This window comes from Lissotriton vulgaris, chromosome 12 (assembly GCF_964263255.1).
Source record: "Lissotriton vulgaris chromosome 12, aLisVul1.2, whole genome shotgun sequence".
In the NCBI taxonomy this organism is placed as follows: domain Eukaryota; kingdom Metazoa; phylum Chordata; class Amphibia; order Caudata; family Salamandridae; genus Lissotriton; species Lissotriton vulgaris.
In genome coordinates this window covers 127397543-127413533 of record NC_141700.1, presented here as the reverse complement: position 1 = coordinate 127413533, position 15991 = coordinate 127397543, and the positions used below count along the sequence as shown (strand labels likewise).

At 50.2% G+C, this 15991-nt stretch overlaps 1 protein-coding gene across 1 annotated transcript in view; it reads left to right on the top strand.

Moving 5' to 3' along the window:
• The first annotated feature begins 5298 nt into the window (after positions 1–5298).
• The window catches only part of LOC147673622 (cocaine- and amphetamine-regulated transcript protein-like), a 52338-nt gene continuing 41645 nt past the window's right edge, over positions 5299–15991 (top strand). Inside the window, exons 1-2 of the mRNA XM_086946385.1 lie at positions 5299–5680; positions 12539–12705. Coding sequence (XP_086802511.1) covers positions 5674–5680; positions 12539–12705 — 174 coding nt within the window. The 5' untranslated portion in view covers positions 5299–5673. The remainder of the gene's footprint in view (positions 5681–12538; positions 12706–15991) is intronic.

Genomic DNA, 15991 nt, shown 5'->3' with positions numbered 1-15991 from the left:
TCAACATTAGCATATGCAGCCTTTTATCCATCAGTAGGCGTGCTTTCATAGCCACCGAGTCCAACTCAATATCTAGAAATGACAACACCGTGCTTGAACCTTGTGTCTTCTCTGGGGAAACCCAGTACCCCCATGAGCTCCTGAAACCTTGTCAGCTGCTGCTGACAGTCCGCCGAACCGGGCAGGCCCACCAGAACGAAGTCATCAAGGTAGCGTGTCACCGTCTCTTTACCAGTTTGCTGCAAGAAGATCTATTGCAAGAAGAAACTAAAGCACTCAAACAAAGCGCACAAGATAGAACATCCCATGGGCAATCCCTTGGCCCAAAAAAATGTGTTCGTCAAACTGGATGGCTAAGAGTTGAAAATAATCCGGGTGCACTTGTAGTAGCTGAAAGGCCGATTTTATGTCGCATTTTGCCATCTCTGCACCTCTGCCTACCTTTTCCACCAGACCCCTGGCTACGTCCACTGAAGAATAGGAAACAGATTTCAGTTTCTCTGATATACAATCATTCACTGAAACTCCCTCGGGCCACAACAGGTGCTGTATGAATCTATACTGGCATGGATCTTTCTTCGGCATCACCCCAATAGGGGAGATTATCAAATCCTCGATCGGGCACTCTGTGAACAGGCCCTCCATGCATCCCCTTGTTAACCTCTTTTAGCAACTTGTCCTGAACTACCGCTTTTTGCGAGTCCACTGGCCTCAGATTTTTGGCCCATCTGTGGGACCGAGGCCCTTCATATTCCACCCTGAATCCATCTTTGGAACCGAAACTCAATAACAGTGCATCCTCCCTGTGTGAATATTATGTCAGCCAGGCATCCAGACATTCTTCACTAATGGGTGTACAAGCCTTTTCCCATGTAGCCCTGTGCTTTCCTCCCTCCTCTACTCTCAGCTGCCTGCTGCCCTGCTGCCTGTTATAGGCATTATTTTGTTGAAAACCCTGGTCCCCTTGGGGTCCTTGACCATTGTACCCAGCCTCGAAACATTGCACCAATGGGTGCTGTCCTGTGTATTTGAGCACTGGTGCCTAAATTTGCAATCATTTCTTGTGCAGGCTCCCTTAATAAAGTCCCAACAGGCCCCTAATACGCCCCCTGATGTCTTTGGCATACACCCCCTGTGGTACGACGATTCTGATAGGGGTGGTAAACTAAAGGGAGCCCACTGGCCGTATCTGCTATCGTTCCAAACTTAACCAACCCCATTGTTTGTTGATACTGATCCATATCGATCTTACACAATTTTGCCTCCCGGACCCATGCAAGCCTACCTCTGAACTCTTCATCATAGTGGGACCGTGCATATCCCGGACACACACCTCTCGGGGTACTTTTCACAATAAACGATTGCAAATATCAGGAAGGCCGCTGTCCACTTTTTTATAGTCATGGGCACCTTAGGCCTCTTGGACAGCTCCAGCTCTTCTTCCTTCGATCCCTCTTTTGACCTCAATTATCCATGTAGTAGCTTCAGCATCTCTGCATACTCTCCCTTCCATATTTTTATTTTTTCCTTTGTTGTCAACGTGAGATGTGCCCCCGTAGCTTCGTCACACCCATGTATGGCAGCTCTGCAGCTTAATCTCGTTACTTTCCTTGGCCCCTTCTGCCTGCCCTTTATTACTGTCTTCTCCTCCCTCTCCTGTGTCATTCGCATCTGATACCGTCCTCTGTACATTGTTGAATTGCTTACCCATCGCCTCTGCTTTTTCTGCCTCCTCTACGGTTTTCTGCGCCTCAGTTCCTACCCCAGCATCCTTCACATACCGCCCTTTGCGGAGACGGAACTTCCCATCGGTCTCCGCCCACGTCAGTCCCTGTGGACACCCTACGCTTGGGCAGGACATGCTGACCATACTTCTCATCAGCCTTACCTGCTGTCAAGGTAAGTGTCCGCACTGGATCCGGTCGCCTAACCAGAAGTGCAGGGGGGGCATATGGCATTGACCTGGGCCGGGTAACTGTCTCCTGCTTCTACCCCCCCTCTTTTGACCACTGCGACCTGATGCCCCACAGGTTACTTTCCAACCACCCCCCCCCAGCTCCAGTGAAGTTGGGGTGTCCCACTGTGGGTCAGCCTCCCTCCTTTCCCTTGTCTCTCCTCCCTGAAGCCTGCTGGTGCCCCCAACCCGACACCCACCCACCCCCATCTGCTTAATGGACATTTTCTCCTGCTGAGCCCCCTTCCCCTTACTTTTAAAACTGCCCACCTTGCTTCTGCCCTACAGTGGGCCATGTTGCTCTGTCCCCTGCCCCTCCCCTTGTTCTTCTTAATACCCTGTAGATCTTGGCCCCACCCCCTCAAGAGGTCTCTTAAACCTCCCCCTCCGACCTGATGCAGCTTTAAACCCCCCTCACCTTCTCCATCTCCCTCTGTTGTGTCACTCACGGCTCTTTCAGCCGCCGTGACCTCATCAGGCTTTGTGCTCATTAAGGCCCTGCCCTTCCTGTCCTCAAACTGCAGAGCAGGATGCCGCACGGCGGCCCGCCCCTTTCTCCCTCCCTGATTTGCACCTTGGCCCGCTTCTACCTGCGGCCCCTGGTACGTACCCGCGTCTTCACTCCACCCCCTGCCAGGGCAGTTGCAGTGAACACGCCTACACCACCGCTGCCACAATGCCGGCCGCACACCGTGTAGGCCGCGCCGTCTCCCTCACTATAGGCACCACAAGGTCCATGCAATGGTAACACATCGTATAAAATGGCCAGTTAAATATCCCTTTTCCCGCCAGCCCAAAAATAGCCCAACATGCCCAACTGTGCTCGGGCTACACCACTGGCCCAAAACCCCCGAGGTGCTAGCCTCCCTGGCGGTCGGCCGCCCCCCCTCCCCCGCAAAAAGCCCCATTATACGAACTGCAAATTGGTGGATTTTCTGTGATGATAATTCCGCAAGGCATAGGGTTCGTGTTCGCAGGCGTACATCTGGAAGTCTGATACGGGTCACAGGCACCACAGAAGCCGTGCCATCTTTTTTGTCTACTGTTGAGGATGAAACTAAGTCTTTGAGCACTCAATATTCTTTTCGTAATTTAAGGTGTAACTGCCCCCTAGGGGCATTCTCTCAGTACTGGACGCCAAAACTTGCTAATGTCAGCAGGAACGCTGGTGGGCGACGGGAGTTGTTAGGTCGAGCTTGGGCAGCGCATGCGCTGCTCTGTGAGGCATGCTGTATTAAGGTAGAAACTTGAAGCTCCGCCCGCTCTCTGCCCACATTTTTCATTGGCTAGTGTCATTGTCCATTGTAAACTGTGGCTGTTCATTGGTCAAAAGGCTTAGTAGTCCCTCCGTAGTATCGCCTTGTCTAATTTTGTAACCTCCCATGGTGACACCCTCTGTTACCTGTGTTGTTGGGAGGTAGGCTTTCATTATAGCTTCCGAGCACTATTTTCTCAAATAGCTTTGTCCAGCCTGCTGATACTGGTGCTGGTGCTGGCCGGACACGCTCTCTCCTAACGCTTTATTTTTATTTCTATAGCATGCATTCCCAAAGCAATAGCAGCCTGATTCATGAAAGACCCGTTTTGCGAGTCTCTAATAGCGATTCATAAGGAATCGCTATTACAGGCTCTCAAAACGGGATTCATGTAGGAATATCCCAAAAAAATGCGATTCCTACTTATTCCTTATTTGCGATTAGCAAATTGCTAATCGCAAATAAGGAATAACTCCCCATTCATTCCTATGGGCCAAAAGGCCCATAGGAATGAATGGAATAACTCCCCATTCATTCCTATGGGCCAAAAGGCCCATAGGAATGAATGGGGAGTATTCCTTATTTGCGATTAGCAATTAGCTAATCGCAAATAAGATAGCGATTTAAAGGGTGCTAGGGTGTCCAGAGGACACCCTGTAGCACCCCTTAAATGCTAATTTAAACAGGTGTTGCGCACACACATGTCCAAGGGACATGTGTGTGTGCAACATGCAACTCAGAAAAATGCTTTTAAAAGGTTTGACCTCGCGGTAAATAGCGGCCCGAAATTGCGATTTCGCAATTTGAAAATGGATGAAGAATTGCATTTAAGGAATCTCAAATAGAGATTCCTTAAATGTAATTCCTCGCAAATTTGCGAAGTCGCTATTACCGATTTTTGCATTTGGGATGATGAATCCCAAATGCAAAAATCGCACTCGCAAAGGGCCAGATTCTCAGAATCTGGCCCTTTGCAAGCGCAATTACCTATGATGAATCAGGCTGTAGGTCTCGCATTTGCGAGAGTTTCAGCTATTGGCATTGTAAAGGACAATGCCTTTTATTTATCTGTTTTAAAAACAACGCATCAATAAAAAGCATTGCCATTCACAATGCTAATAGCTCAAACGCTCATAAATGCGAGATCTCTTGCATTGCAAGTGCTTGTTTTTATAACTGCAGGCACTGGATGCCCATAAATATTATTTTAGACGATGAAGGGAAATAAAAGAACAGTTATCAGCAGAACGACTTTACCCACCATAAAAGAACACGCCCCGGGCCTTGCGCGGTCCCCAGACTGTTCTGTCTGTGGCCAAACCATCCTTCAACCTCACTTACACAGAACCGCATTAAAAGACGCTCTGAAGCCCCCCAGCTCTCGGGTTAGACTTTTCTTCTGCCAGCAAACTTTTGATTCTATTAGTGAGCTCCAAACCTCACCCCCGCCATCCCCCATTAGCAGGGTGGCTGGTACCTACGTCCCCGAGTCCCCCCCCCCTTCCTGTGGCCTATGAGTTTCCCGTTCGTGTTCTGCGTGGGAAGCTATTTGCACATTAAGTGTCTCCTTCTAATCAGGCATCAGCGCGCGTCACTCTCGCGCGCTCTGCTCTGGGCGCGGGGCTGTGTGGAGAGCTGGGGGGCAGCGTTTTTAAGGGGAGAAGGGATAGCTGCGCCTCTCATGGAGGGGTTCCTGCTTCTCCGCACCGTTTGTTGGTGTCCTTCAACCACCGTCTAGCACTCCCTGCATCCACAAGCGCTTCTTAGCGCCTCGCATCTCGAGCTAGCCCCCTGCTGTTCCTGCATTTAAAATAATCTATTTTGGTTCCTGCACCTCCAAGGGTCATCTCGTACTTCCTGCAACTGCAAGCACTTCTGAGAGGGCCCTAAATCTTGAATTAGCTCCTTGCTGTTCCTGCATTTAAAAGCATCGCTTTTGGTTCCTGCACCTCCAAGCATCTTCGAGTGCTTCCTGCAACTCCAAGCACTTCTGAGAGGGTCCTACATCTCGAACGAGCTCCTTGGTGTTCCTGCATTTAAAAGCATCTTTTTTGGTTCCTGCACCTCCAAGCATCTTCTAGTGCTTCCTGCAACTCCAAGCACTTCTGAGAGAGTCCTGCATCTCGAATTAGCTCCTTGCTGTTCCTGCATTCAAAAGCATCTCTTTTGGTTCCTGCACCCCCAAGCATCTTCTAGTTCCTCCAGAATTGTCAAGCAGCAATCGGAGATCTTTGCACCTGGAATTCGCTCCCAGGCGTTCCTGCATCTTCAAGCATTGCTTTATGCTCCCGGCGCTTCTAAGCACATTCTGGTGCCTCCTGCGACTCCAGGCAGCTCTCAGACATCCCCGCAGCCACAGGGGCTCCAGGTGTAGTTGCATCTCGAAGTAGCTGTCATGGGTGAACTCTGCTCCTCGAGACATCTCTCTGGGATTGACGCGTCTTGAAGCACCCCAAAGGGATCATGAAACGTAAGCCAGCTCTCAGTCTTCTGCGTCACTAGCAGCGCTTAGGAAGTATGGTGCATCTCCCAGCAGATCCCGAAAGTGTCTGCTTCTCCAAGCAGCAATCCACAGGTTTCTGTATCTCCCAGCCAGAAGTTCCAAGGGGTGTCTGTTTCTCCAAGCAGCAATCCACAGGTTCCTGTATCTCCCAGTAGTCCAAGGGGTGTCTGTTTCTCCAAGCAGCAATCCACAGGTTCCTGTATCTCCCAGCGGTTCCAATGGGTGTCTGTTTCTCCAAGCAGCTATTCACAGGTTACTGTATATCCCAGCAGTTCAAAGTGGTGTCTGTTTCTCCAAACAGCTATTCACAGTTTCCTGTATCTTCCAGCAGTTCCAAGGGGTGTCTGTTTCTACAAACAGATATTCACAGTTTCCTGTATCTTCCAGCAGTTCCAAGGGGTGTCTGTTTCTCCAAACAGCTATTCACAGTTTCCTGTATCTTCCAGCAGTTCCAAGGGGTGTCTGTTTCTCCAAGCAGCTATCCATAGGTTCCTGTATCTCCCAGCAGTTCCAAGTGGTGTCTGTTTCTCCAAGCAGCTATCCATAGGTTCCTGTATCTCCCAGCAGTCCCAAGGGGTGTCTATTTTTCCAAGCAGCTATTCACAAGTTACTGTATCTCCCAGCAGTTCAAAGTGATGTCTGTTTCTCCAAGCAGCTATCCACAGGTTCCTGTATCTCCCAGCAGTTCCAAGTGGTTTCTGTTTTTCCAAGCAGCTATCCACGGGTCCCCGTATCTCCCAGCAGTTCCAAGTTATGTCTGTTTCTCCAAGCAGCTATCCATAGGTTCCTCTATCTGCCAGCAGTTCCAAGTGGTGTCTGTTTCTCCAAGCAGCTATCCATAGGTTCCTATATCTCCCAGCAGTTCCAAGTGGTGTCTGTTTCTCCAAGCAGCTATCCATAGGTTCCTGTATCTTCCAGCAGTTCCAAGGGGTGTCTGTTTCTCCAAGCAGCTATCCATAGGTTCCTATATCTCCCAGCAGTTCCAAGTGTTGTCTGTTTCTCCAAGCAGCTATCCATAGGTTCCTGTATCTCACAGCAGTTCCAAGGGGTGTCTGTTTCTCCAAGCAGCTATCCACAGGTTCCGGTATCTCCCAGTAGTTTCAAGGGGTGTCTGTTTCTCCACGCAGCTCCCAATGGTTCCTACATCTCCAAGCAATTCTTGGAGATGTCTGCAATCTAAAGGTTCCTGCATCTCCGAGCAGTTCCTGGAGGTGTCTGCTCTCCAAAGGTGCCTGCATCTCCCAACGTTTCCTGGAGGAGTCTGCTTCTCCAAGCAGCTCCCCACAGGGTTCTATATTTCCCAGCAGTTCCAAGAGTTGTCGGCTTCACCAAGCATCTCTCAATGGTCCCTGCATCTCCAAGCAGTTCCTGGAGGTGTCTGATCTCCAAAGGTTCCTGCATTTCCAAGTTGTTCCAGGATTTGTCCGAGGCTCTAGGGACCCCCTCCCCCCCAGGGTTCCTTCATCTTCAATAACTTCTTAGAGGTGCTACTTCTCCAAGTAGTTCCTGCGACATTAAGCACTTCGTAGGAGCTCTGCATTTTCCAGTCTCTTGATGGAGTTCCTGCATCTCCAAGCAGTTCCTGGGGGTGTCTGACCTCCAAAGGTTCCCGCATTTCCAAGTTGTTCCAGGATTTGTCCGAGGCTCTAGGGACCAACCCAGAGTTCCTTCATCTTCAATTCCTTCTTGTGGGTGCCCACTTCTCCAAGTAGCTCCTCTGTGGTTCCTGCGGCATTGAGCGCCTCGTAGTGGTTTTCCAGGCTCTTGAATGAGTTCCTGCCTCTCCAGCAGTCCTGGAGATATCTGCTTCCTAGGGCAGCTCTGGGGGTTCTTCCTCTTTGAGCAGGACCCAGAGGTGTCTGTCTGCTCCTCCATGCGTCCGCCTCACTTGTGCCGTGTTGTGCCACACCGGACATCACGGTCTCCTCTCTAGCTCTGCTTAAGGCACAGGGCAGCCCCCCCCCCCCACTCTGGGGTTCAAGGTCAGCCTTAGTGTCTAATAGTGAGCTCAGGCTCAGCTTCCATCTCTCCGCCCCTGTGGCTCAGGGTCAATGTTAGTGTCTTTCCTACGGCTCAGGGGCAGAACTTCTCTCTTCTCCCCTAAGGTTGAACCGGAAGCGGTGTCTTCTCCCAGAAGGTTCAAGGACAGCACCAGTCTGCCGCCCCCTAGTGTTCAGACAGTACCAGACTTCTGTCTCGCTAGGGTTAATAGACAGCCCCTGTATCGGAGGGTTCAGAGACACCCCGATGCCCCCTCTCTCTCTCTGTGGCTCAGAGACAGCAGCAGAATCTTCTCTCCCTAGGGCGCTGAGACATCCCCAGTATCGTCTCTACCTATGGATCAAAGACAGGACCAGCGTCTTCTCACCCTAGGGCTCAGGCAGCATCGGTATCTGCTTGCCCTAGGTTTACAGACAAGACCAGGGTCTTCTCACCCTAGGGCTCGGACCACATTGATATCTGCTCGCCCTAGGTTCACAGACAGGACCAGCGTCTTCTCACCCTACGGCTCAGACAGCATCCGCATCTGCTTGCCCTAGGTTCAGAGACAGGACTAGTGTCTTCTCACCCTAGGGCTCAGACAGCATCCGCATCTGCTTGCCCTAGGTTCAGAGACAGGACCACCGTCTTCCCACCCTAGGGCTCAGACCACATCAGTATCTGCTCCCCCTAGGTTTAGAGACAGGACCAGTATCTTCTCACCCTAAGGCTCGGACAGCATCTGCATCTGCTCGCCCTAGGTTCACACACAGGACCAGCGTCTTCTCACCCTCGGGCTCAGATAGCATCGACATCTGCTCGCCCTAGGTTCCCAAACAGGACCAGAGTCTTCTCACCCTCGGGCTCAGATAGCATCGACATCTGCTCGCCCTAGGTTCCCAAACAGGACCAGCGTCTTCTCACCCTCGGGCTCAGATAGCATCGACATCTGCTCGCCCTAGGTTTAGAGACAGGACCAGCATCTTCTCACCCTAGGGCTCAGACCACATCGATATCTGCTTGCCCTTGGTTCAGAGACAGGATTAGTGTCTTCTCACCCTAGGGCTTGGACAGCATCGGCATCTGCTCGCCCTAGGTTAAGAGACAGGACCAGCGTCTTCTCACCCTAGGTCTCAGACAGCATCGGCATCTGCTTGCCCTAGGTTCAGACACAGGACTAGTGTCTTCTCACCCTCGGGCTCAGATAGCATCGACATCTGCTCGCCCTAGGTTCAGACACAGGACTAGTGTCTTCTCACCCTCGGGCTCAGATAGCATCGACATCTGCTCGCCCTAGGTTTAGAGACAGGACCAGCATCTTCTCAACCTAGGGCTCGGACAGCATTGGCATCTGCTCGCCCTAGGTTCAGAGACAGGACTAGTGTCTTCTCACCCTAGGGCTCAGACAGCATCAGCATCTGCTCGCCCTAGGTTAAGAGACAGGACCAGCGTCTTCTCACCCTAGGTCTCAGACAGCATCGGCATCTGCTTGCCCTAGGTTCAGACACAGGACTAGTGTCTTCTCACCCCAGGGCTCAGACAGCATCGGCATCTGCTCGCCCTAGGTTTAGAGACAGGACCAGCAATTTCTCACCCTAGGGCTCGGACAGCATCGGCATCTGCTCGCCCTAGGTTTAGATAGGACCAGCATCTTCTCACCCTAGGGCTCAGACCTCATCGATATCTGCTCGCCCTAGGTTCACAGACAGGACCAGCGTCTTCTCACCCGAAGGCTCAGACAGCATCGACATCTGCTCGCCCTAGGTTCCCAAACAGGACCAGCGTCTTCTCACCCTCGGGCTCAGACCACATCGATATCTGCTTGCCCTAGGTTCACAGACAGGACCAGCAATTTCTCACCCTAGGGCTCAGAGAGCATCGGCATCTGCTTGCCCTAGGTTCAGAGCCAGGAGCAGCGTCTTCTCAACCTAGGGCTCCGACCACAACGATATCTGCTTGCCCTAGGTTCACAGACAGGACCAGCGTCTTCTCACCTTAGGGCGCAGACAACATCGGCATCTGCTTGTCCTAGGTTCAGAGACAGGACTAATGTCTTCTCATCCTAGGGCTCAGAGAGCATCGGCATCTGCTCGCCCTGGGTTTAGAGACAGGACCAGCATCTTCTCACCCTAGGGCTCAGACAGCATCAGCATCTGCTCGCCCTAGGTTCCCAAACAGGACCAGCGTCTTCTCACCCTCGGGCTCAGATAGCATCGACATCTGCTCGCCCTAGGTTTAGAGACAGGACCAGCGTCTTCTCACCCTAGGGCTCAGACCACATCGATATCTGCTTGCCCTAGATTCAGAGACAGGATTAGTGTCTTCTCACCCTAGGGCTTGGACAGCATCGGCATCTGCTCGCCCTAGGTTTAGAGACAGGACCAGCATCTTCTCACCCTAGGGCTCAGACCACATCGATATCTGCTTGCCCTAGGTTCAGAGACAGGATTAGTGTCTTCTCACCCTAGGGCTTGGACAGCATCGGCATCTGCTCGCCCTAGGTTTAGAGACAGGACCAGCATCTTCTCACCCTAGGGCTCGGACAGCATTGGCATCTGCTCGCCCTAGGTTCACAGACAGCACCAGCGTCTTCTCACCCTAGGGCTCAGACCACATCAACATCTGCTCGCCCTAGGTTTAGAGACAGGACCAGCATCTTCTCAACCTAGGGCTCGGACAGCATCGGCATCTGCTTGCCCTAGGTTCAGAGACAGGACTAGTGTCTTCTCACCCTAGGGCTCAGACAGCATCAGCATCTGCTCGCCCTAGGTTAAGAGACAGGACCAGCGTCTTCTCACCCTAGGTCTCAGACAGCATCGGCATATGCTTGCCCTAGGTTCAGACACAGGACTAGTGTCTTCTCACCCCAGGGCTCAGACAGCATCGGCATCTGCTCGCCCTAGGTTTAGAGACAGGACCAGCAATTTCTCACCCTAGGGCTCGGACAGCATCGGCATCTGCTCGCCCTAGGTTTAGATAGGACCAGCATCTTCTCACCCTAGGGCTCAGACCTCATCGATATCCGCTCGCCCTAGGTTCACAGACAGGACCAGCGTCTTCTCACCCGAAGGCTCAGACAGCATGGGCATCTGCTCGCCCTAGGTTTAGAGACAGGACCAGCATCTTCTCACCCTAGGGCTCAGACCACATCGATATCTGCTTGCCCTAGGTTCAGAGACAGGATTAGTGTCTTCTCACCCTAGGGCTCGGACAGCATCGGCATCTGCTCGCCCTAGGTTTAGAGACAGGACCAGCATCTTCTCACCCTAGGGCTCAGACAGCATCGGCATCTGCTCGCCCTAGGTTCCCAAACAGGACCAGCGTCTTCTCACCCTCGGGCTCAGATAGCATCGACATCTGCTCGCCCTAGGTTTAGAGACAGGACCAGCATCTTCTCACCCTAGGGCTCAGACCACATCGATATCTGCTTGCCCTAGGTTCAGAGACAGGATTAGTGTCTTCTCACCCTAGGGCTTGGACAGCATCGGCATCTGCTCGCCCTAGGTTTAGAGACAGGACCAGCATCTTCTCACCCTAGGGCTCGGACAGCATTGGCATCTGCTCGCCCTAGGTTCACAGACAGCACCAGCGTCTTCTCACCCTAGGGCTCAGACCACATCAACATCTGCTCGCCCTAGGATTAGAGACAGGACCAGCATCTTCTCAACCTAGGGCTCGGACAGCATCGGCATCTGCTTGCCCTAGGTTCAGAGACAGGACTAGTGTCTTCTCACCCTAGGGCTCAGACAGCATCAGCATCTGCTCGCCCTAGGTTAAGAGACAGGACCAGCGTCTTCTCACCCTAGGTCTCAGACAGCATCGGCATCTGCTTGCCCTAGGTTCAGACACAGGACTAGTGTCTTCTCACCCCAGGGCTCAGACAGCATCGGCATCTGCTCGCCCTAGGTTTAGAGACAGGACCAGCAATTTCTCACCCTAGGGCTCGGACAGCATCGGCATCTGCTCGCCCTAGGTTTAGATAGGACCAGCATCTTCTCACCCTAGGGCTCAGACCTCATCGATATCTGCTCGCCCTAGGTTCACAGACAGGACCAGCGTCTTCTCACCCGAAGGCTCAGACAGCATGGGCATCTGGTTGCCCTAGGTTCAGACACAGGACTAGTGTCTTCTCACCCTAGGGCTCGGACAGCATCGGCATCTGCTTGCCCTAGGTTCAGAGACAGGACTAGTGTCTTCTCACCCTAGGGCTCAGAGAGCATCGGCATCTGCTTGCCCTAGGTTCAGAGCCAGGAGCAGCGTCTTCTCAACCTAGGGCTCCGACCACAACGATATCTGCTTGCCCTAGGTTCACAGACAGGACCAGCGTCTTCTCACCTTAGGGCGCAGACAACATCGGCATCTGCTTGTCCTAGGTTCAGAGACAGGACTAATGTCTTCTCATCCTAGGGCTCAGAGAGCATCGGCATCTGCTCGCCCTGGGTTTAGAGCTAGGACCAGTATCTTCTCACCCCAGGGCTCAGACAGCATCGGCATCTGCTCGCCCTAGGTTCAGAGACAGGACTAGTGACTTCTCACCCTAGGGCTCAGACAGCATTGGTATCTGCTCACCCTAGGTTCACAGACAGGTCACTATCTTCTCTCTCCCTATGGGTCAGATACAGCACCAGTGAATAAGCACAGCCCCCTTTTAGAGCAAAGAAAGAGACAGCGTTGCCAAGCTGCAATTCAGCGGCTGTACCAGCCTCTTTCTCCTTTTAGGTTTTCTCATCGTAGACAACCGCAGGCCCACTCTCCCTTTCCTAAGGGACAGTGCAGTGTACTTGTCTTCTCTCCTTGTGCCAAGCTCTCTCTCTCTCTCTCTCTCTATCCCTCGCTCTGCCTTAGGACATCAACACCACCTTGCCTCACCCATCATGGCCGCCGGCAGCCTCACTCCTGCCCTCTTCATTCTCATGGTCGTCATTGTAGCCCAGCATGGAGCAGAGGCCGACCCGAGACCATGGAAGGCCGAGTTATTCAAGCAGAGCCCCAGGGCCTACGAGAAGGAGCTGGTGAGTGTCCGCCATTTTGTTCCTTTCTTCCCTCACTGAAGGGTTAAGTAGTTTTGACTCGCCCGGAAACTAAACACCCGGCAATAAGTTGAATGTAAATTAATTCATGTTCTTAGGACCGAATTGCCAAGTTTATTTTACTCATGAGTTGCACCTGGTTTCGCTGTCCATGGTTGGTTTTATGTTCCTCATGCATTCATGCGTTTTACATGACTTGCATTTTTTTGTGTATGTGTGACTTTTATGGTTCATCGAAAAAACAAATAAAGTTTTATGATGATATTGCCAAGTTTCTCTTACCTAGATATTAGACCTTGTTAAAAGTACCCAATTCAAAGGTACTCAATGAAAGAGTGAGGCGAATGGTAAAGTCTGAAGAATACCACCTCTGGGGTGTTTGGGGACCCTTGGGGACTTAGGATACATTTTTTTTTGGAGATGTGCTTAAGGATACTTTCCAATTTCAGCCTTTTCCTTTCCATGGAGTTGCTTTTTGTTTCTCCCCCTTCCTAGTATTGGCTGTTGATTTTTGATTGGCTGGAAGGGTAGAGTTACAGTATTCACAGTTCTGGACAGGGCCTCTTTCACACAGGGGGTTGGACCTTGTAAGGTTGATATGCCATGCTGTATGTACCAACGGGGTGACCGGGGCGCTCTACATTTCGGCTTGTGGTGGACATAAGATTAGAGTGTGGAATTGTCAGCTTTCATTGTTAGAGGGTGCTGGGTTTGGTTCCTGGAGAGAGAGGCCAGCTCAAAAGAGGGAATTTCACTGGGGTAGAAACATAAAGCAACCCCCACTTTGTACCGTATTCCAAATGGCTCTAAATGAACAGGTGAGATGAGCAAACCCGGCATTCGTTTAGTTGCTTTCCCATGGGAAGTTAAACAATGTAGGCAAATGGGACCGTCACCGTTTATATCTGAATACTCAATAAATGTGGTCATCCATCCATCCATCCATCCATCCATCCATCCATCCATCCATTCTTCCATCCTCCTTTCACTTGTGGCCACACTCCTCCAACATACGATTCCCTTGTGTTGCTATGTTTGATGTGTTTGACGACCAGCGTCTCCAATCAAAGTGAAAGGACCCAGAACAACTTGTGTTTTTGTTACACACTGCCCAGTGGCAACCCCTCCACCCAGCTGAAGCTGCTAAAAGGGGGGCTTAATGATGCCCCTGGGTAGGGGCTAATGGCAGAAGGGGCTGAGATGCTGGGAGGGTCAGGTACAATGGGGGATAACAGGAGGAAGGAGGCTAAATGGAGGGAAGATAAGTACTCTGAGGTAAAATGAGGCTTAAAGATGAGACAGGGAAGGGATGTGGCCCCTGTAGGTCCACGGGGTGGAGTAGGAGACAGAGTTTGATGGCGTTGCAGGGTCAGTTGTCTTTTGTATTAGTGAGATGAGGAATTTTTTAGACTCTCTGTAAAGATGTCAGCAGCCGCAGCCGCAGAAGGTAAGAGTGGTAGAGTGGTGGGGCCAGGTAATGTAATGTAATGTAAGCTTAACTTGTATATCGCGCTGTCACCCAAGAGTTACCTTGTTGTCATAGTATTTGAAGACGGTCAAACCCAAGACAAGACAGACAAAGACAAAGAGGAGAGGCTGTCAAAAGTGGGTCAGTAACAGTAGATCTGCATGTTACTCCTCCCTCAGGAACAACCAGGTTTTTAACTTCCTCCTAAATTGCATTAGAATCTCACTTTGCCCAAACGCCGATTGAATCAAGATTGCGAGGTGCCGAGAGGGGTGCAGGGAGGCTGAATACAAACTTTCAGGTGAAATTGGAAGAATCACCGTAAACACAGTATTCTAACACTGGTAGAAGAAAAAAGAATCCAGTCACGCTGTTGCGAGGGCCATTCATCCCTGCCCATAGGAGATACTCTTTATAAACGGTAGCCCCCCTCCGGCACTTTCCTCATCATTAAGTTCCTGAAATGCACAGAAATGAATTTTATATTTTGCCTTGATAGACCAGAGCATCTATTACTTGTTCTACGATATGAACGTACACACCTCCAATTGAAACGCAAGGCATAATTAAACATCTGCAGAATTGTTTGTCCTGAGGAAGGTGATATCGCAATACACCGAAACGCTGCGTCGACAACCTTGACAACTCTGAATTGTGTGGTTCTGATTATCCTGTTAATTGTGAACCCTATAAGTTTTTATTTGTTACATATTGGTATAGGCACCTCTTTTTAATATGAAAACGTTTTTAATTGTATGGCACTGTATTGATGTCATTAATTACTGATTTTATTGATTTGTAATAAATTGTGCAACATTTTTTTAACAAACAAACATACGTTTTTTTCATTTAGTGAGAAATTTCTTTGTTTTCATTGTATGTTTTAAATGGTACACTTTTCTATTCTGTTGGTATTTTGAGTTATGAGGGTGATATACAAAAAGGCTCTTCAAGAGTTGACTACTGGGACTTGTTAAGTTCTTTACGCCTTGGTATTCAGCACACAACATACAATTGCACTGCACCCCGACATTCTTTTACAATTGAAGCACTGTATGCATCCACTTTAAACTCCTCATTTGTACAGAGCAGAGGAGGGCGAGCCAATAAATTAACTCGGGTAGCCAAGTTGGAACTGAGCCATGTGTCTGGCTTGGCTCTGAGAGCCCGTGCACAAGCCCAGCCAGTAAAACATTTGCTATGTAAAGCATGCCACAAACATCACAGAACATATGATAAAGTCTCTTCAAAATTCAAAAAAGTGTATTTCTTTAACATGGGGAAGCTTGGACAATAATATGTCACATTAATACCTCTAAACTGAGATGTACTTATCAAACATTTTAAACATGAGCATTTGCCTAACATCACACAATTTAAGAAAGAAACTCATGATTTATCAAGGTTTTCTGGTTTCACTCTGTACAAATCAGCCACTGAATAGGAATCAAACAATATTGAACCAACACGAAGACTCGAACTTGGTTCCCAAGTTTCAAGGTCGACAACTCTGGGCGTAAGGGCACATCATGGACATAGCTTGGTCAGTAAGAATGGGGGAGGGGGGCTTCATATTTTCCAGTAATCGTCCTGGCATATAATGTTTAAATATATTATATGACTAGCACGGTGTATACAATGGGCCTAGCATACAGTGAAAAGGGACAGGATGTGGATTGGTGGGAGTACAAAGTGACAGAAAAGGCAATATTTTGAATAACTAACCTTTTTGAGGACTTTCAAAACAGAGAGTAAGAAAGTGTGGGTACGTCTGGCGACACCTCACCATACCTGACTGAA